At 39.7% G+C, this 17,052-nt stretch overlaps 1 protein-coding gene across 17 annotated transcripts in view; it reads right to left on the bottom strand.

Moving 5' to 3' along the window:
• DTNA (dystrobrevin alpha) overlaps window positions 1-17,052 on the bottom strand; it is a 222,407-nt gene that overhangs the window by 79,266 nt on the left and 126,089 nt on the right. For all 17 annotated transcript variants that reach the window (XM_069854059.1, XM_069854071.1, XM_069854058.1 and 14 more), the window contains one exon: window positions 14,538-14,618. In XM_069854059.1, the coding sequence (XP_069710160.1) occupies window positions 14,538-14,618 (81 nt within the window). The remainder of the gene's footprint in view (window positions 1-14,537; window positions 14,619-17,052) is intronic.

Here is a 17,052-nt window from a genome sequence, read left to right as displayed (position 1 = left end):
TTTTCTGAAACATGCAACAAACAAAAAGCCACAGAGCTTGCTCCGAGGCCCCTTGAGTGCTTGGGAAAGAGTCCTCCATATCCTCAAAAGGTATTGTGTGAGGAGTACAGAGGGCCTTCATGGCACTCTGCATACTCCAACACTCCCTCAAGCTTTCCGTCAAATGCTAAGGGATCTCAGATGGAGGTCATGGTTTCATTTAGTTCCTTGTCTTCCTCCTCTTAATCTCTTTGCCTGTGCTGTGAGACTGTGCAGGTGCATGGTACGTGCTGGCCCAGCAAGCAGCTGGAGTAAGGCTAATCCACTTCTACCTGCCCACCCCAATGATGGACACAGAGCGAGGGCTGATGCCTGCATAAGGGACTAAACATTCAGACTAGACAACATAATTATCCTTCTTCTGAACTACAGTGTACATGGAGTAAGTCAGCCGTGTTTGGACTCACAGAATTAATGATCACCTGCCCATGCGTTACACACCATGCAGGACGTGCTGGACTTTGTGCAAAATGGTATGCGGAATCAGTCTGCACAAGTGATGACCTACTCAGCAGGAGCTGGGCTCTCAGCTGCACACTGCACGCGTGGGAGACATTTCTGAGTGGCTGGCAAACCTGGTTGCCAGGTGTCTGGAAATCTGCAGGGTATAATGTGTACAACTGAGGTACTGGACCTTTTGGGAAAAGTTTTAAAGGTTATTCTGTCTGCAAACGTAGGCTTGCATCCTTGTATTTTCAACTCCTATTCTGCCCAGAAGGAAAAATGAGCTATACTAAAATCTTCTGAGATCCTGATCTCTACAGCACAATAAAAAACCGTGTCCTGTTGGAAGTGTCTGTCAACTTGGGCAAGTGCCTCTAATGAGGAATAACTATTAGGAAAACAATACACTGAAATGTGAGCCTTTTACTTTTAACATGGCACCTGACAAACCCACCAAGGTGTAAAATTCTGTAAAGATCTCCAGTAAAATTCTTCTCGTCTATGTTAATTCAATTGACAATATAAGTTCCTTCTCCCCCTGCTGTCAATCCCTGCCTGTTTTGTCTCACCTATATTTAACTGAAGCCTGAAGGGCTCTTTCTGAGTGGCAGAAGAGGCCATCAGTCTCCCCAGGGAGCAGCACTAATGACAGTCGATTCTGCGAAAGGGAATGGTGGGCGATGCACCCTGAAGTGCTGGGCTGGAAAATTTGTCATCTACTTGTCACCCAGATGCTAAGAAAGTATTTACTTTATTAAACACACTTTGAAATAATTTATTTGAAATGATGAATGATGAATGACATACATGAAACAAAACAATAAAAAAATCCAACTCTTAAGCTTCTTAATACTTTGATGACATCCACAAAAGACCGCTCAGTTAAAACTCTGCACTGTTGCTAACGTTGCATAGCTTAAATCCATTGATTAGATATAATTTTTGTGGTTTAAGACTTAGGCATATTTATGAATTAAAGACCAATGTGTAAATATGTACTGCTACCTGTACTCCATAGCCAGAAGTTTTATAATTCCCCCTCAAACAAACAATGGCATTCCTAGATGATGCATCTCTTTTATTCTTGCTATCCCACCATAATACTAATGAGAAAGGTTTTACCTGAGGCACTGACAGGTCAGGCATCAATCTGACTAAATAGTTGCTTCAAAGAGGTTTTGCAAATGTCAGCTTTAAATGAGACAAAGAATGCTTGGGGATATGAGGCAAGAAAACTTGGTCAGTAAACACATATGACACCCAACAGCCTTCTCACTACTCTTAAAATAATGCCAAGTTGCCTTACAGCTGAGTTCATATTTCAATTAGCAAACTTACAGTATTTCAAATTTATAATAAAATATAACTTTTCTGTACCATATTATAGCAAACTATACAAATGGAAAAAGCTTCTGCACTCCCTAAAGCTGGCAAAAAGTATCTCCAAGGCTGGGCGACACTGTATCTGGAGTTGATTTTCAAAGTTTTCTGTTATAGAGCGGTGGCAGAAACTGAATGATGGAGACTTTCAAAACATGTTTCCATTGAAAAGTAAGAGCCACGTCTCAGTCGTCTTTTTTTTGAGATTAAACTAGAAGTTCAGAAATGACTGAATATATGAGAAGAAAAGCATCATCTTAGAGCCTGGCACAACTTAGGCTTTCAACTAAGGCAGAACAGCTTTTACAAGAAAAAAACTGTGGTACATGGTGCACAAGCCTTCTGGTAGCCGCAGTCCTGACCACAGGATGGCACTACGGGGCATCGTTTAGTAAACGCAGCACACGTTTGCTATAACACTTTAACTTTCTACTGGCAAAACGTCAAGAGAGCTAACACAAATCAGAGGCTGTGCATCCTCACCTCTGTCTCCAGAAAATGGCCTTTTCTATGTATTTGGTTAAATCAAGGCTACGTGCTTGGAGATTTGGTGGTGTGGATGTCCTCTACAGGCAATCACATGTGATAGGCAAACGATAACAAAGCTGTGAGGTGGGAAGGGCAGAATGTCGGCATGTTGAATGTCCTTATTACAGTGACAAAATCTTCTCCAGAAACATGTTTCTTCAAATGCCAAGTCTGACTAAGACTACATCTTTCTCTCTTAAATAACTTCAGGTGTTTTCCTTTGATACAACTGCTGCCAGCTCCCTCTATCCACCCCCTAAACTTCCCATGCTACAAGAGGACTACCTCTTACTTTGGCACTGTTACTAAAAAAAGTGGGTGCAAGGCATATATAAATGTTAACGAATTGGGTTACATATATTTTTCATTAATGTCAAACTAGCACGTGTTACCAGCTCTAAGGATCCAGGGTGTTATCCCCAGTCTCCTAATAACTGCTGTTTTCTTTTAAAATAGCTTGTGTTGACAAAAGAATACACTATTTAACAGTTCTTTACAACTATTTCTTTCCTCATGGCTATACAAAAAGGTTGAGATCACATTTTCAGCCCCTAAGGTTAAGTCATAATAAATGAGCACTTACTACACATTTAAAACTGCTTGAAGGCAAAAATCTTCCTTGGTCCATCACCTGTTTTTCAGAGTTTTACATAGTTTTTTTTTTTCTGTATTTTTCCTCAAACATTTAGGATGAGCAAGACTGTAAACAGTAATTCAAGGAGCAGAACACTAATGAAACAGGACTTGTGTATTTCCTTAAATATAAATTATGTAATATTTTACAAATATGCATGTTCTTAAGTTAATCATTATTCTATTAACTGAAATAATTTCTTACGTTACGTGGACTAAATTAGTCCCATAACATTTTCATTTATTAAAAATAATTAAAGAAATAATTAAGCTGAAGTTAGTGCTTGGGTAAACTGCCTGATAGCAGAATTGCATTTTTTACCCCAACAGAAGCGAGACACTAAACAGGTATGGCATATCATTCACTCTTCTGAAGAGTTTGGGCCAATCCAGAGGATTTCTGGGACAATATCCCGATATCAACCTCAGCTGTTGAAAGCAAGAGCACTGCTATGAAGTAGGACATTCATGTGACACACAGGACTTCAGTAAAAAAGGATGCTATGCCTTAAGTCAGAAGGACAGTTTAGACTGATCTTATTTAACCTTTTGTTGAGAAAGGTAATGGAGGTGCTAATTACTGCCACAGATTCAAACTTTCATTGGTATTTAAACACCTAGTACACTAGAAGACAGGATTTATATGCCTCAAAATCTTTTGGGACCTGAGCTATAATCAGCTTTGAGACAGGGAGAGATGGATCCTGGTATGTGGACATTCCATTTTTTTGGTTGTATCAAATTAATTTGAGTGGACAATCACTCATTCAGAAAAACTGTAGGGAATACTTGACTAAACTCTGGCTTTGTGTTCACACAATCTTTCCACATTTGCTCTCTTGCTGTTACCCATATCCAAAGCAATGTCTTCTTCAAGAGTCGCACTGTGCTCCAGTTCCCCAGCTGATTTCCTCAGTAACCAGAATGCCAGTACAAGGAGGCAATTACAGTGGCTCTCATCATAGGAATTTGCAATATTATGCACTAAATCACAATTCCTAAGAAAACAGATATAAGGAATAGGCCAAGAAAAGTAGAAAAGCTCCAGTTGACACAAGTATAGTTCGACAATCAGTAACAATGAGAAAGGAAGCAAGACTGCAGAATCTGAAATCACAGATAAACGGGAGTTAGTTGAATTCTCACACACCTACCGTTCCTTCTCTGTGTGACAGAAGCTCTTTAATGATGTTAGCTCCCCCAGATAGAGTCTCAATGTACATGGCCAGCTATCTGACATCCTTTATTTTACACGTGCAATCCTTTAAGATAACTTGAGAATCCAAGACAAAATAAGGAGTTTCAAGGCAAAATATAGTTGAAAGAAATGTGGAAAATTAAACTTGGGAAAGATCAGCACCTTTACAAGAGATGCAGTATGATACTAGTGTTGGGTTCATTTATTAGAAATTGAGTTCAACTGTCTCAAAGAACATACACCGAGAGAGACTGATTAATTCCTTCCCTCATGCCATTGTAAAGTCAGTGAGTTCAACAGAGTTACTTTCAATTTACTTTCTGTCAGGAATGGAGACATCCATCTATCCATCCACATGGACTGAAGAACGAAAAAAAGGCCGAGCATACAGAGAAGTTCTCCTGGAATTAGCCCACACTTTGCACAGTAAAGGGTTCACAAATACCCTGCTAGAAATCCATTGCAGACAACAAGAATATCACAGACAGAATTCAGTTTGAATTCAGCCTAGCTATGCCTTAATTCAGCACAAGGAAAACTGCCTCTGTAAAGCTATTGTATATCACAAACATTAATGCCAGGCAGCTGAATGTTCATTGTGTTGAGTCCCAGACTGTATTAATAACAATGTACACTGAGGACATTATATTGTGCTATCTCTTCACACTTATAAAAGCAGGAAATTGTTTTTATGGCCAACATATTCTGTTCTCACAATTTGTCCTAGCATACCAGATACATGCTGTAAGAAATCTTCCATCAAGGCTTACAGAAAATAATCCTAGGTGCAGCTGGAGGGTAAAAATAGTTAAGCTAAAGCTTTTCTTTGAATATTCTGGGGTGTTATGAAGTTGATCTGTATTGTTAGAGGTACACAGATGGACTTTGGATGTAATACTGAAAACAAATGAACATGGAAAAAAATACTCTTGCGGAATTATGGAAGTTGAGAATTATACTAAAATTTATGTCAGGCCTCACACTCTGTCTTTCCGTGGACTACTTGCTGTCTTCACCCCTAAGAAGCCTATAATTGCTGAGAACATGCTGAGAAAGTTCAGAACGTCCCTGGGAGGTTGCAGCAGAGATCGCTGTTTAGGCATGAGAATGGTGCAGACTGTGTGGTTAAGGTGGATAAAAGCTGCCTAGTGCCTACTCATTCTCCAGAGCCGAGTGACAGCATCAAACCCAGGAAAAAAACAAAAGATCCTCAGCAAAAAACCCAACTTGGCTGACACAATGGAGGATACTTTGAATGCAGTGGTACAGCACACAAGTAGGGCAAAATGCTGCAACTTGTCCTCTTAGGAAAACAATTTTCCGCAAGGACATCAAAACAGTTCTTGACTCTCTATAGAAAGCAGACATGGACTGAACTCTGGTATGACTGCTCAAAACTTACTGCTTTGAGTCCAGAATGGAGGCAGGGCTGGTTTAAGATGACGGGCTGAAGCTCCCAAGGAGCAAAAGACCATGATCAATGAAGTGACTGATATCTGCTCCAAGGAGGACTTCTTACTTTTTTCTCCTTTGTCACATAAATATGTTGTCATACGGCAAAAAACTTAGAGAATGATCAACACACGACGAATATCAAGTCATACTGCTTAATGCAATACATGCTGGTACATTACAGAGGTGTTCGTGTGACATCAGCACTGGCCCAGAAAAGTACCCAAATGGGAAAGACCAGATCAACTCAAGGAAAAGAAACAAAGGCTCCAGTATGAGAGGGTTTGCCTGAAGAAAGGTGCTTGTAGCCAAGAGGATAAGAGGAAAGGAGGGAGCAGTCAAAACAGTGAGGGTTGCAGGGAAGTCAGAGATAAAGCAAATACTACAGATAATGCAATAAACCTGAAGAAGCGACAGTGAAATGAGGAAGGAGGAGACACAGTTACAGTCTGAGGGGGGAAAAAAACAAGAGTGTGAAAGAAGAAAAAGCTCTCATGAAGAAGCAGCATCCCTCAGGAGATCCTGTTATCACCAAGGTATCTATTTGCATAAGACTGTATGTCTGTGTAGATTTTTCAAAATTTTAGACTATCTAGGAGATTACTAAGCTAAAAATTATTTTACTTTGTTTGAAGAGTTCATTCAGAGGACTGACGTGAAACAAGATGCATCGACTTTCTGGGTTTGGGTAACTAATCAAAAACCTGCCAGACCAAAGGTGACTGACACCTGTCACCAGCAGCAGATGTTCAGAGACATCAGCGGGGAACTGAACAGACTGTCCAACCTTAAACCTGCACCAGAAAAGCATCAGAAATAGCACAGTGAATGGCAGCTATAGCAGAGTTCAGGAAGTCCGTAAGAAGAGATTTTCAGCTACGATCCAATTACAAAAGCTGTCTGCATCAAGGCAGGGCTGAGCCACCTGTGTAGCAGGGCAGTGTGTAGGTATGCTTGGGACATGGCCTAGTATATGTGCCTGTCAACTTCTACCTCAAAGGAAGCCAATGCAGTCACTTTCCTCTGTAAAGGGCAAAATAATATTAGCTGACAAATTTCTGCAACTCATCGTTTAACACAAGCCACTTGGAATCAAGGGTATGCTTGAAAAAACAATCTCTCAGCAAATGAAAAGTGAGAGTTTAGGATACATAGCCCGGTTTGATTTGCTCTTTTTGACATTAAAATGAATTCCAAATGTCCACAGATAGTTCTTGTATCAACCTCGTATGAGACAGACTCGCAGTGGTAGACTTTAGGAGCTAATACTCAAGGACATCTGATACACCACAACCCCTTTACATAGTAATGGTCCAGTGCATGCTAACATTGAAGAAAAGGCTGAGTAGTAGTCCCTCAATGAACATGCCAAATACACAGGTTATATGTCAGCTCTCTAACAGCTATTATCATCTATTGAGCATAGTAATAATCTTTTACAGTTAAAAGGAAAAGAAGATAAAATCTGAACCCATTTTCAGGATACTGTGCTGTGAGGGAACAGTTACAGACTAAAATCCTTATGAAGGATTTGTCTGTAGGGAATATGCTAAATCAAGCCCTTTTGAACTTTTGATTAAATAATTGATGCATAATGCAGAATGTATAATACATGCATCCTTTCCCCAGAGTTGCCTGGAAACCCATATGGAACAGTACTAGCAGTTCCAGGAGCATTTAGTCTCTAAGTCGCTAGTAAAGACAAAGGAACAAAAAAGTTTTTAAAATCATTAACTCATCTCTCTTTCCATTATTCAAATACTGAAGGATACCAGAATTAGTAACTTACAGAATGGTATCATGACTCTTGAAATACTGAGTGCTTTTTCTTTTTTTAAAGTTATACCTCTTGGAGCCATGTGAATAATGTCATTCACTATAAGTGAGCTATAAGAGAGCTATAGGACTTGGCTTCCATTAAAATAGAAAACCAAGAACACGACCAATATTTTCAGCCTCTATGTAATAACAATAAGCAGATCATACCCAAGATGGTCAACAGAAAAGAATAAAAATAAGAACTCAAAACAGTAGTTATTTTTCCAAATGATAGGATTTTAAAGCAAATGTCACAGAAAATTGATCACTGAAGGTTTAGAAGAATATGAGAATGCCATGATCACAAGTTCAAGAGGCAGATTGTTCCAAATTGCAGCAAAGCAGACCTTTTCCACTTCTCGAGTAGGCAATATTGCGTCATTCAGTTTGACTGCTCTGCGATCCAGTCTGAATCTATCTTGTGCTTTATTGCTTCCAAGATGGGATGAAAACATGATACAAACCAACAATGAGAACAGAGCATTAATCATGGAAATCTACAGCGATGAAGGATCATGTTATTTAATTTAAACAATTCTGTAATCATAATTTGGTGGCTCTGTTTCTAATGGTCAGCCTGAGAAAAAAAGGAATGAAGGGCAAGCAACAAAGGTGCACAGGCTATATACTCCTTGAGAAGTTGAGGGCAGGATACTGAGAATTAATGCCTCCTGCCATGGCAGGGATCTTCATGGGATTCTTGCATACTGAGCATATCACCATCCAACATTTTTTTGTGCATTTTGTTTCACTTTAGAGAAAATAAATACTTGCTGAGTCAAAGAAAGAACAGTTTTATACTATGGAGGCAAGAGGTGTCGTTTAAGTAAAGGGTAGCGGTTGTTACTTCCTAAATCAATTAACATGTAAGCATGAAAGATTCGATGGTTAAGCATCAATGGGACAGACTGGAACACTTCTGAATATCCTCTAGTTTTGTGTTTAGGGAACTTTTCTGGATACATAAGACCAGTGTGGATTTTGTCATACAGAATAATAGAATCATAGCATCACCAGGTTGGAAGAGACCCACTGGATCATCAAGTCCAACCATTCCTATCAAACACTAAACCATGCCCCTCAGCACCTCGCCCACCTGTGCCTTAAACACTTCCAGGGAAGGTGAATCAACCACCTCCCTGGGCAGCCTGTTCCAGTGCCCAATGACCCTTTCTGTGAAATTTTTTTTCCCCAATGTTCAGCCTAAACCTCCCCTGGTGGAGCTTGAGGCCATTTCCTCTTGTCCTGTCCCGTCACCTCTTCTCCAGGCTAAACAACCTCAGCTCTCTCAGCCGTTCCTCATAAGGCCTGGAAGCTGAACCTGGATCTCCAGTTGACTTCCTCAGCCACTGGATAACACAGAGGTCACAACACCATTTCCAGTATGGAATCATGACTTTCACATTCTCCTTGCACTACAAGCACCAGATATTGTGACCTTTCATGTTGTGGTGAATGGCAAGTTGAATGGGATGGGATAAGATAATATTTTAAGTGGCAGACCACTACAGAGAAAAAAACCTCCCCAAATCCTAGTAATTTTATTTAGGTTTAATAAAATAGTTTTTTAAAAGTGCTTGCCATTCTGACAAGGGCCAGTAGCTCACACAGGCTGATCTCATCACTTGATACACAAATTTTCAGTTCCTAGGACAAAATCAGTTTCAGCAGCTTGCTGAAGTATTCCAAAAGGTATAAGAATAGAAACTGAAAAAAATTTAAGAAAAACATCTAAAAATATTATGTTTAAAATAACTGTCATTCATTTTCAGTGGGAAATTATTATATTTCAGGAGGGTGAGAAATTATTCTAACTTAAAACAAACGTGAAAAGGCAGTCAGATCAGGGAGGCATCAAAATGCATGTATGGAAAATAAGCCTACATGCCTCAAGTGTGACTACTTAAGCCCAAAGGAGGTAGGAGGATAAGCAGGGTAGAGGTGGAGGAGACTGTCTTGGACGTTCACACAGTCTCCATCGCAGTCACAGCAGCTGCGCTCCATATGTGGAAACAGCTGTATTACAACTTGGAAAAGAAAAAACAATGCAAAAAATATTACAATTCACTCATGCAGAAGAATAATGAAGGGAGAAACAAAGACATTGAAACCCTAAGGTGCTGGGATTAAGCTGACAGAGAAACAAGCTCCTTTTTTGTCTCTATTAATTAAACCCCATATTACTATCACCAGCATGGCTTTAGACTCAAGCTTTCAACTGCCAGTGATTTATTCCAATCTAGGGAAATCAGCGAAATCTGCTTTTTGCAGCCAGAGTCATAGAATAATCTCACAACACATTCAGGAAAGTTCATTAAGGACAGCAGTAGTTTTCCAGCTGTACAGTTCTGTATTAGTGAGAGATGTTTAATTGTATAATGGCTTTGGTTATGATATGTTGTTATTTTCTGCGCCTGCTGACACCACAGCCCAGAGGGAATTTGCATATAATCACAATATTTCATCTTGTTTTTCTGTATAAACAATGGGGTTTCAAGAAATTAACTGAAAAACAAATATTAAAATAAACCAGCTCCACAATGATCACTGCAGATAACTATAAACTGTACTTTTTGGTGGTTCCTGAATACTGGTGAATGTTGAGAGATATGTGCAACTGCTGTCATTGGTCCTTCATACCTTGTTTTAGAAAAGCTTGTTATGCACCTGTGTCTGAATGCTGTGGATAAACAGCTGTATATCAACCAAGTCAAGATGGCATTTTTCCTGGCAGTACGGGGAGCTGAGTGGGTGTCTGCATGGTGAAAATGTATACTGGGTGCTCCAAAATCCACCCTGATGCACTGGAGGTGAAGTGAAGGACAATGCACTAATGTTTGACTTTGACTTTGTCAGGGAAACATTGGTTCGTAGGGTTTTCAGGTTCTGTGACTGTAGATTAAGACCTTGTCATGCTCACCTGTAGTTTTTCTATTTCCTTCCTTGATTCTTGCCATGTGCACCATTTAGGGCTGCCTTTAAAGGGCATTTAGAAAATGTAGATGATGAAAAGTCAGCTACTCATCTTGTACACGTTGTACACTGCAGACTGTAATAAACAGGTAGAATGTTTGATCTTGTTTCTGCACCTGCTTCCTATCTGCCTTTATTATCCCAAATACTGAAATTTAACTCTCAAATGATTAGGGTGCTACTATTTCCAAGACTATATCCAACCCCCAGTAGAATGGCCACAGTTAGCTCTCACACTCCTGCTTTACATTCTGAGATCTGAAGACGATGTAACGATCAGCAGTGTTTTCTCTGGGGTCTGCCCAAGACTTTTCACATCCATTTGGAATTATTCATGCCCAAATCTCACGATCTTCAAGACTACTTTAGTAGTTCTTTGATTTTTTTCTTGTTTTTACAGAGAAGTTGTCTACATCTTGTGTTAGTATTTATGACTAAGAGAGGACCATTGCTATTTTAACAGGTCTGTTGCTACAGGAGTTCTGCAAAGTAGTAAGCAAGTAGCCTGCAATCACCTCTTTCTAAAGCCAACACATCCCCTAAGGTACCTAAATTACCTGTGGAGTTTCTCTTTTCATTAACTTCAGTTTTAGAAATTGTCAGCAAAAACAGAGAGGTACAAAATACATTTACGCCGCACTAACAAAGATTCCAAGCCTTTAGGATTCCTGCATGTAGAATTTTGGGGGTACCTTGCTTTGGGGATTTTTGTCACAAACTACATCCCACATTTTGTTATTTAGGAGATTCAGAGATGTGCTGACAATAATTTGCAAATGTTACTGTTATTTATTTGTAGTGTTAACATAGACAAAGTGGAATGCTTAAATTTGAAGGAACCTTTATTTCACAGATAATATTACAGCTTTTTCAAACATATCACTTCGTAATTTTCGGAGTTCTAAGAACTTCTTGTTTTTCTGAAGAATGAGGCTGGACTAGATTCAACTCTGTCCTGTTTGACAAATACTCACAATGACTGATATCGATTCTTCTCACTTAGCTGATTTTTTTAAACTGCCTGTTGGTTTAAACACTCAGAGATATTTTTATAAAATAAATACTTCTCACACGCCTAGTAATTTCTCTAGAGTTTTATAGAATTAGCAGAAAGACATATATTCGTGATTATGAAGACTGTTTGCTAAGTATATTTAAAGTAGTCTTCCTCTTCTGACAATGAAATAATTCTATGGAGCAATTAATTTGACCAACAGTGTTAGTACTCAAAGCAGAACATATGTAGTAGCATTCTGGTAAATAGTGGTAAGCTGTCACCTCTTCTATAATCTTTGGCCAGATAGTTTGATTAGTTTAAGAAGAAACACTGCAAGAGAAAACATCTCTTAGAATATGAAGGCACTTTTGCCTGCTGCACACTGCCTACTTCCCCAGTAAAATCCAGTTGGCTGCTGAAGGTTTCAGCAAAACACCATTTTGTACTGAGAGAAGAATTCACAAAGAGAAGCCAGGAGATGAACCTGTGTCTACATTAAAGGCAGCAGAAACAAACAGTGCACTGCTCGTGATGAGTGCAGCTGCCTGTTAAATGATATCCCATGACTGTCTATGCTAATGGGCACCTTTGGGTAAAAAAGATGGTGTTAATAAAACCTTTGCTGTGCTTTGCTTGGAAAAGCCACTTGTGGCACTCAAAGCAGTTCTCTGTTTCCAACCTCATACACCTTCAGCCTGCAGCCAAGAGTAACTTCCTTCAATTTATTAAATTAGCTCTTTAAAAGAACTCTTTAAATACATTCTTTCCAAGCAATTTTTCCCTAGTAAGTGTGGGTCTGTGTGCCAGGACAGGGCAGGAGAGAACAGCTGAAAAAAGACAAGGATGGCTTGAGTGACAGGAGGTACTAGGCACTGGGACTGGCAGCAGAACCACTTTAGACCTTTTTCTTTTTATGTTCTCCCCTAAATGATGTAGATCATGAAATGACGTAGTTCAGATGTAGAGGAAGGGTTTTGGTTTTTTTTTAATGTCCCTTTTTTTTTCTAGTTCCTGACCTTACTATTGGGTAGGGCATAATGGCAATTTCTTTAGGGGGTAAAACTAAGAGTAGCTGACATGAGGCAGAGGTCTGACATCAACCATTTCGAGGCAGTGTTTGATTCAGTGGCTCTGTATTTAGAAGCTCCACCTTGGATAGCCATTGCTTGAAATCACATCAAGTGAATGACTGACTTTTCCCACTAATAAGAGAAAGCCATCTGGGAAAGCAGCAGTCTACCAGAAACACCCAACAGAAAGTAGTTCTTGACAGTGAAATGATACATGCAGTTCAGCCCATTCCAGAGCAACAAGCATTATTCTGTAAGTGGTAAAGAACCTAATTCTTAGGATGACATTTCTGTTAAAAGTCTATCACGTCTAATCCCTTTTCTTTTGTTTGGAAGAGGTTGATATAGTTTAACTTGTGATACAAGAACAGCAAGTCACTTCTCCTAGGTTATTGACAGCAACCAGAAGGCAAGCACTGGTCATGAGTGACTTGGCAGAAGCTGGCAAACTGAAGGGCATGTGTATTGGTTCTTTATGAAGAGAAACATTAGTTCCATGAAAACAGATCACAGCAGATAAATAAGAGGAACAAAGTTAACAATGAAAATTAACAACCAATATTTTTAGCCAGCCAGCCAGCCACTCCAAACAATGAGGCCACAGCACCTTTGGGTTTTTTTAATTTGCTTTGTATACAGCTATCAAAGCAACTGGTGTTATGACTTTCACTGAAAACTTAATTGGATACTTTCGTCACCTCAGACTATTGTGTTCAGTTACCATAAAAAAAATGAAGTGAACATTTTAGACTCTTAAACATAATATTTAAAATATTAAACAACTGAATGTAATATAACAGTGTCTTTCAGCACGTTTCCTTCTGAATGGGAGATGCCAGCTGCTGGGCAGGTACCAAACCCCTCCTAGGTTTTATGTCTGGCAGCCTGCTTATAATGTGTAATCCTTCAATTCATATTTCACATAACAACATGAGGAATGTGCTGCAGAAATGATTGAAAGACTAGCTCCATAGCTAATAACCCCAAAAATACTCTCTAAAGTCCCTTCTGCCACAACTTGGTCTGCCCAGTATGTTTGGACAGCATAAGCTAAACATTTCTGTAATGCAGATACACGTAGCTTCAAAACCAGGAACTCTCTCCAGGGTGGTTAATCTCTACCTGCGGTGATCATTTCTTAATGTACTTACCACTGTTTGCAGCACAAGCATAGCCACGCTGCCACTCTAGTTTAGATAAGAAGACTAAAAAAATCTGTTTTCTATGCATAAATCCTCTTCATACTGATACTCCTGGCAAGAGTTCCCCTGGGTAGGGTTTGTTTTTTTAACTTAGTGTGGAAAGGTCTGGTAAAACACATAAACCAGACCCCACCATTCTAAGTATTTTGGATGGAAGAGAAAGGATACAATACCTTACAGATTTTGTAAGTTTTTCCCTTCTAAGTTCACAGCTTTTCTCATGACTGTGCTAACAGAAAATGCAGCTGTAAAGGAAGAAAAACTAAATCTCAAAAGAATCACTGAGATAGTCATTAATCAAGTGGGAAACATATCAAGAATGAAGCCTACATTGAGGAAGACAGATACATTCACCCTCTTAGAATACGTTTCTTGCCCTCCTTATGAAACAAAAGGAGCAGACTGACATTGCATGCACTTTGCTGCACCCCAAAGAGACGAGGACTGGAACCACTATTTCTTCTGCATGGACTCTACTATATAAGCATTTAATTTGACAGATTTTGCTGGAACTGCCAAATGTTATTTTACAAGAAAATTGGAGAATGTAGTTAATGTACTTATTTAATAAAGCTGTGGCCTGCATCACAACCCACCCTTCTATGACCAAACCACTGGCATGTTTGAGACAAGTTCCTTATATAAACAAGCTAATATTTAAAATCTGCCCAGGCACTCTCATTAGTGTCCTTTACAATACCAAATCAAAGAGCTCTCATTTGTGACAGATTTGAAGGACAGAGCAAGGAGTACAGTGGAAAGCTAACAACAATGGGATACAAAAGAAGTGCTGACATACTTACAGTTGCATTTTTTCTGTACAAATCTAAGCTTGCATGCTGTTCGGTAGGTGGACAAACGAATGCGATCCAGATCTTGAGCCCCTAGTGGGAGAGAGTAACAATGACATTTGTACGGAATATGACCTGTGTGTATCTTTTATAGCAGGGAAGCCAGAGAACAAACGCATAAGCTGACTCTAATAACTTTCCAGGCTCTCTCCTTTGCAGAGTGAGTAGAGAGGAATGAGGAGAAAGAAGGGGAATGGCAGGAGCTACAATGTTAAAAGATTTTTTAGAAAGGAAGTTGAGGAATACTCAGCCCACTGTGTCCGTCACTTTGAAGAACAATCTGGTCAAGCTGCAGGCTAAAAGACATACTGGCCAGGTTCCAACAGCAGGGAGAACCTCCATCTAATTTTAATATTTAACAAAAAAGCTTATAACAAATATATTTGGCTCACATGCCAGATCAGAGTAAGGTATTCCTAACAAATCAAATTAGAAACAACATCATGCCATTATGAAAAGACTGACAGCAGTCTGCCAAAGGGCATAAAAACAATGCAAAGGCTGTGAGGTCTTCCTTTATTTTAGAATCATAGAAAAGTTTAGGTTGGAAAACACCTTTAGGATCATCAAGTCTAACCGTAAACCTAACACTGCCAATTTTACTACTAAACTGTGCCCTTAAGTGCCATGTCTACATGTCTTTCAATACTTCCAGGGATGAGGACTCAACCACTTCCTTGGGCGGCCTCTTCCAAAGTTTGACAACTCTTCTGGTGAAGCACTATTTCCCAATATTCAATCTATACCTCCCTTGACACAACTTGTGGCCAATTCCTCTCATCCTATCGCTTATTACTTGGGGGACGAGACCAACATCCATGTCACTACAGCCTCCTTTCAGGCAGTTGTAGAGAGCAGTAATGTCTCCCACCCAGCCTTCTTTTCTCCAAACTAAAAATCTCCAGGTTCCTCAGCCACTGTTCATAAGACTTGTGCTCCAGACCCTTCACGAGCTTCGTTGCTCTTCTTTGCACATGCTCCAGCAGCTCAATGTCTGTCTCATAGTGAGAGGCCCAAAACAGAACACAGTATTTGAGGTGTGGCCTCACCAATGTCAAGTACAGGGGGACAATCACTTCCCTGGTCCTGTTGGCCACACCATTTTTGATACAAGCCAGGATGTTGTTGGCCTTCTTGTCCACCTGGGCACACTACTGGCTCATATTTAGCCAGCTATCGACCAACACTTTCAGGTTATTTTCCACCAGGCAGCTTTCAAGCCATTTGTTCTTAAGCCTGCAGCACTGCAAGTTTGCCGAGGTACATTCGCTGCAACAGAGATCTCAAAGGGTCAGCTCTTTGCTTCATACACAGCTCAGCCCTGGCTGTTCCAACTTAAAAATCTGTCAAGATTTCCAAAGCAGCTGTCCAGGGGATGGGTAATAACCTAACCGGTAGCTACTTCTGGTACAAGTGCAGCAGCAAGGAACAAGGATGGGGAAGAACCTGGCACTACATCTTTCGACTTCCTGCTGCTGTACACCACTTATAACATATCCCCAAAACCTCAAAAAGTAGGTGGGAAGGTTGTGATTTAAATCTGTCTCCTTCTTGGCTGGTATGCCTTACATAAAGAAGTGTCGCTTCATAGCTACAACATGGCCTACAAAATACAAAACTGCTTATTAATTGTACAGCCATTTGATGGAAACACATCAATTAAATTTTTGCATATTTGCTTTTTCACTGTGGTTGGCCCTGTAAAGACCTGTTCTATTCAGTTGAGCAAGGTACCAAAGTACAAACCCTAGAGCTTCTTAAGGAAACGTCTGCATGAAATACATCCAAACAAGGTACAATCAGGCTGTAAGAGGAGTGGAGTGGAGTATGGATCTGTCCTGCTTTTACACATGCTTCAGGAATGCTTCCTTTCAGATTCATCTCTGTGTTATTAGATTGGCCACTCAGCTGCACTGTTGTACATACAGCCACACTGACATCGTTCACCCACACTTCCTTAAACAATCTGCCACCCTTTGGACACAAATATTTCAAATATGTTCTGACCTACAAGATGAAAATAAGAATGATACTCTCCCCTCTTCCCAGACTCTGCTCTTTTCCTGACTGGATTCTCCCACACTGTCTTCTCAGGGCTCTCAGCTACTCCTTTTTACCAGTTGGCTGTCTTAACACCATCTGTTTCTAGGATAAGCTACCCTCAACTACTTAACAACAGGTCTGGAAAGTTTTTTAATTTTTTTTTATCATATACTTTATTGTTAAATTACAGAGATTTTTCTTTTGCCCACTAATACCTCATGACAGAATTTTGAAAACTTTTTACTGGTGAAGGGGAGGATAATGCTTATAACACCAAGTCTTTCCTTTTTTAATAGGACAAATGAGTAAAATGAACTTAAATTTTTCCATCCTAACCTTAGTGAAAGCTACTTATAAAAGCTTCTAGTGCTCCTTTATAATACTTTAGCCTCTTAACAAGATGTAAAGATTAAAAGGAAATTAA

This window comes from Phaenicophaeus curvirostris, chromosome 3, assembly GCF_032191515.1.
Source record: "Phaenicophaeus curvirostris isolate KB17595 chromosome 3, BPBGC_Pcur_1.0, whole genome shotgun sequence".
Lineage (NCBI taxonomy): Eukaryota > Metazoa > Chordata > Aves > Cuculiformes > Cuculidae > Phaenicophaeus > Phaenicophaeus curvirostris.
Note: the sequence above shows the minus strand (reverse complement) of the source record. Positions and strands in the feature narration are given on the sequence as shown.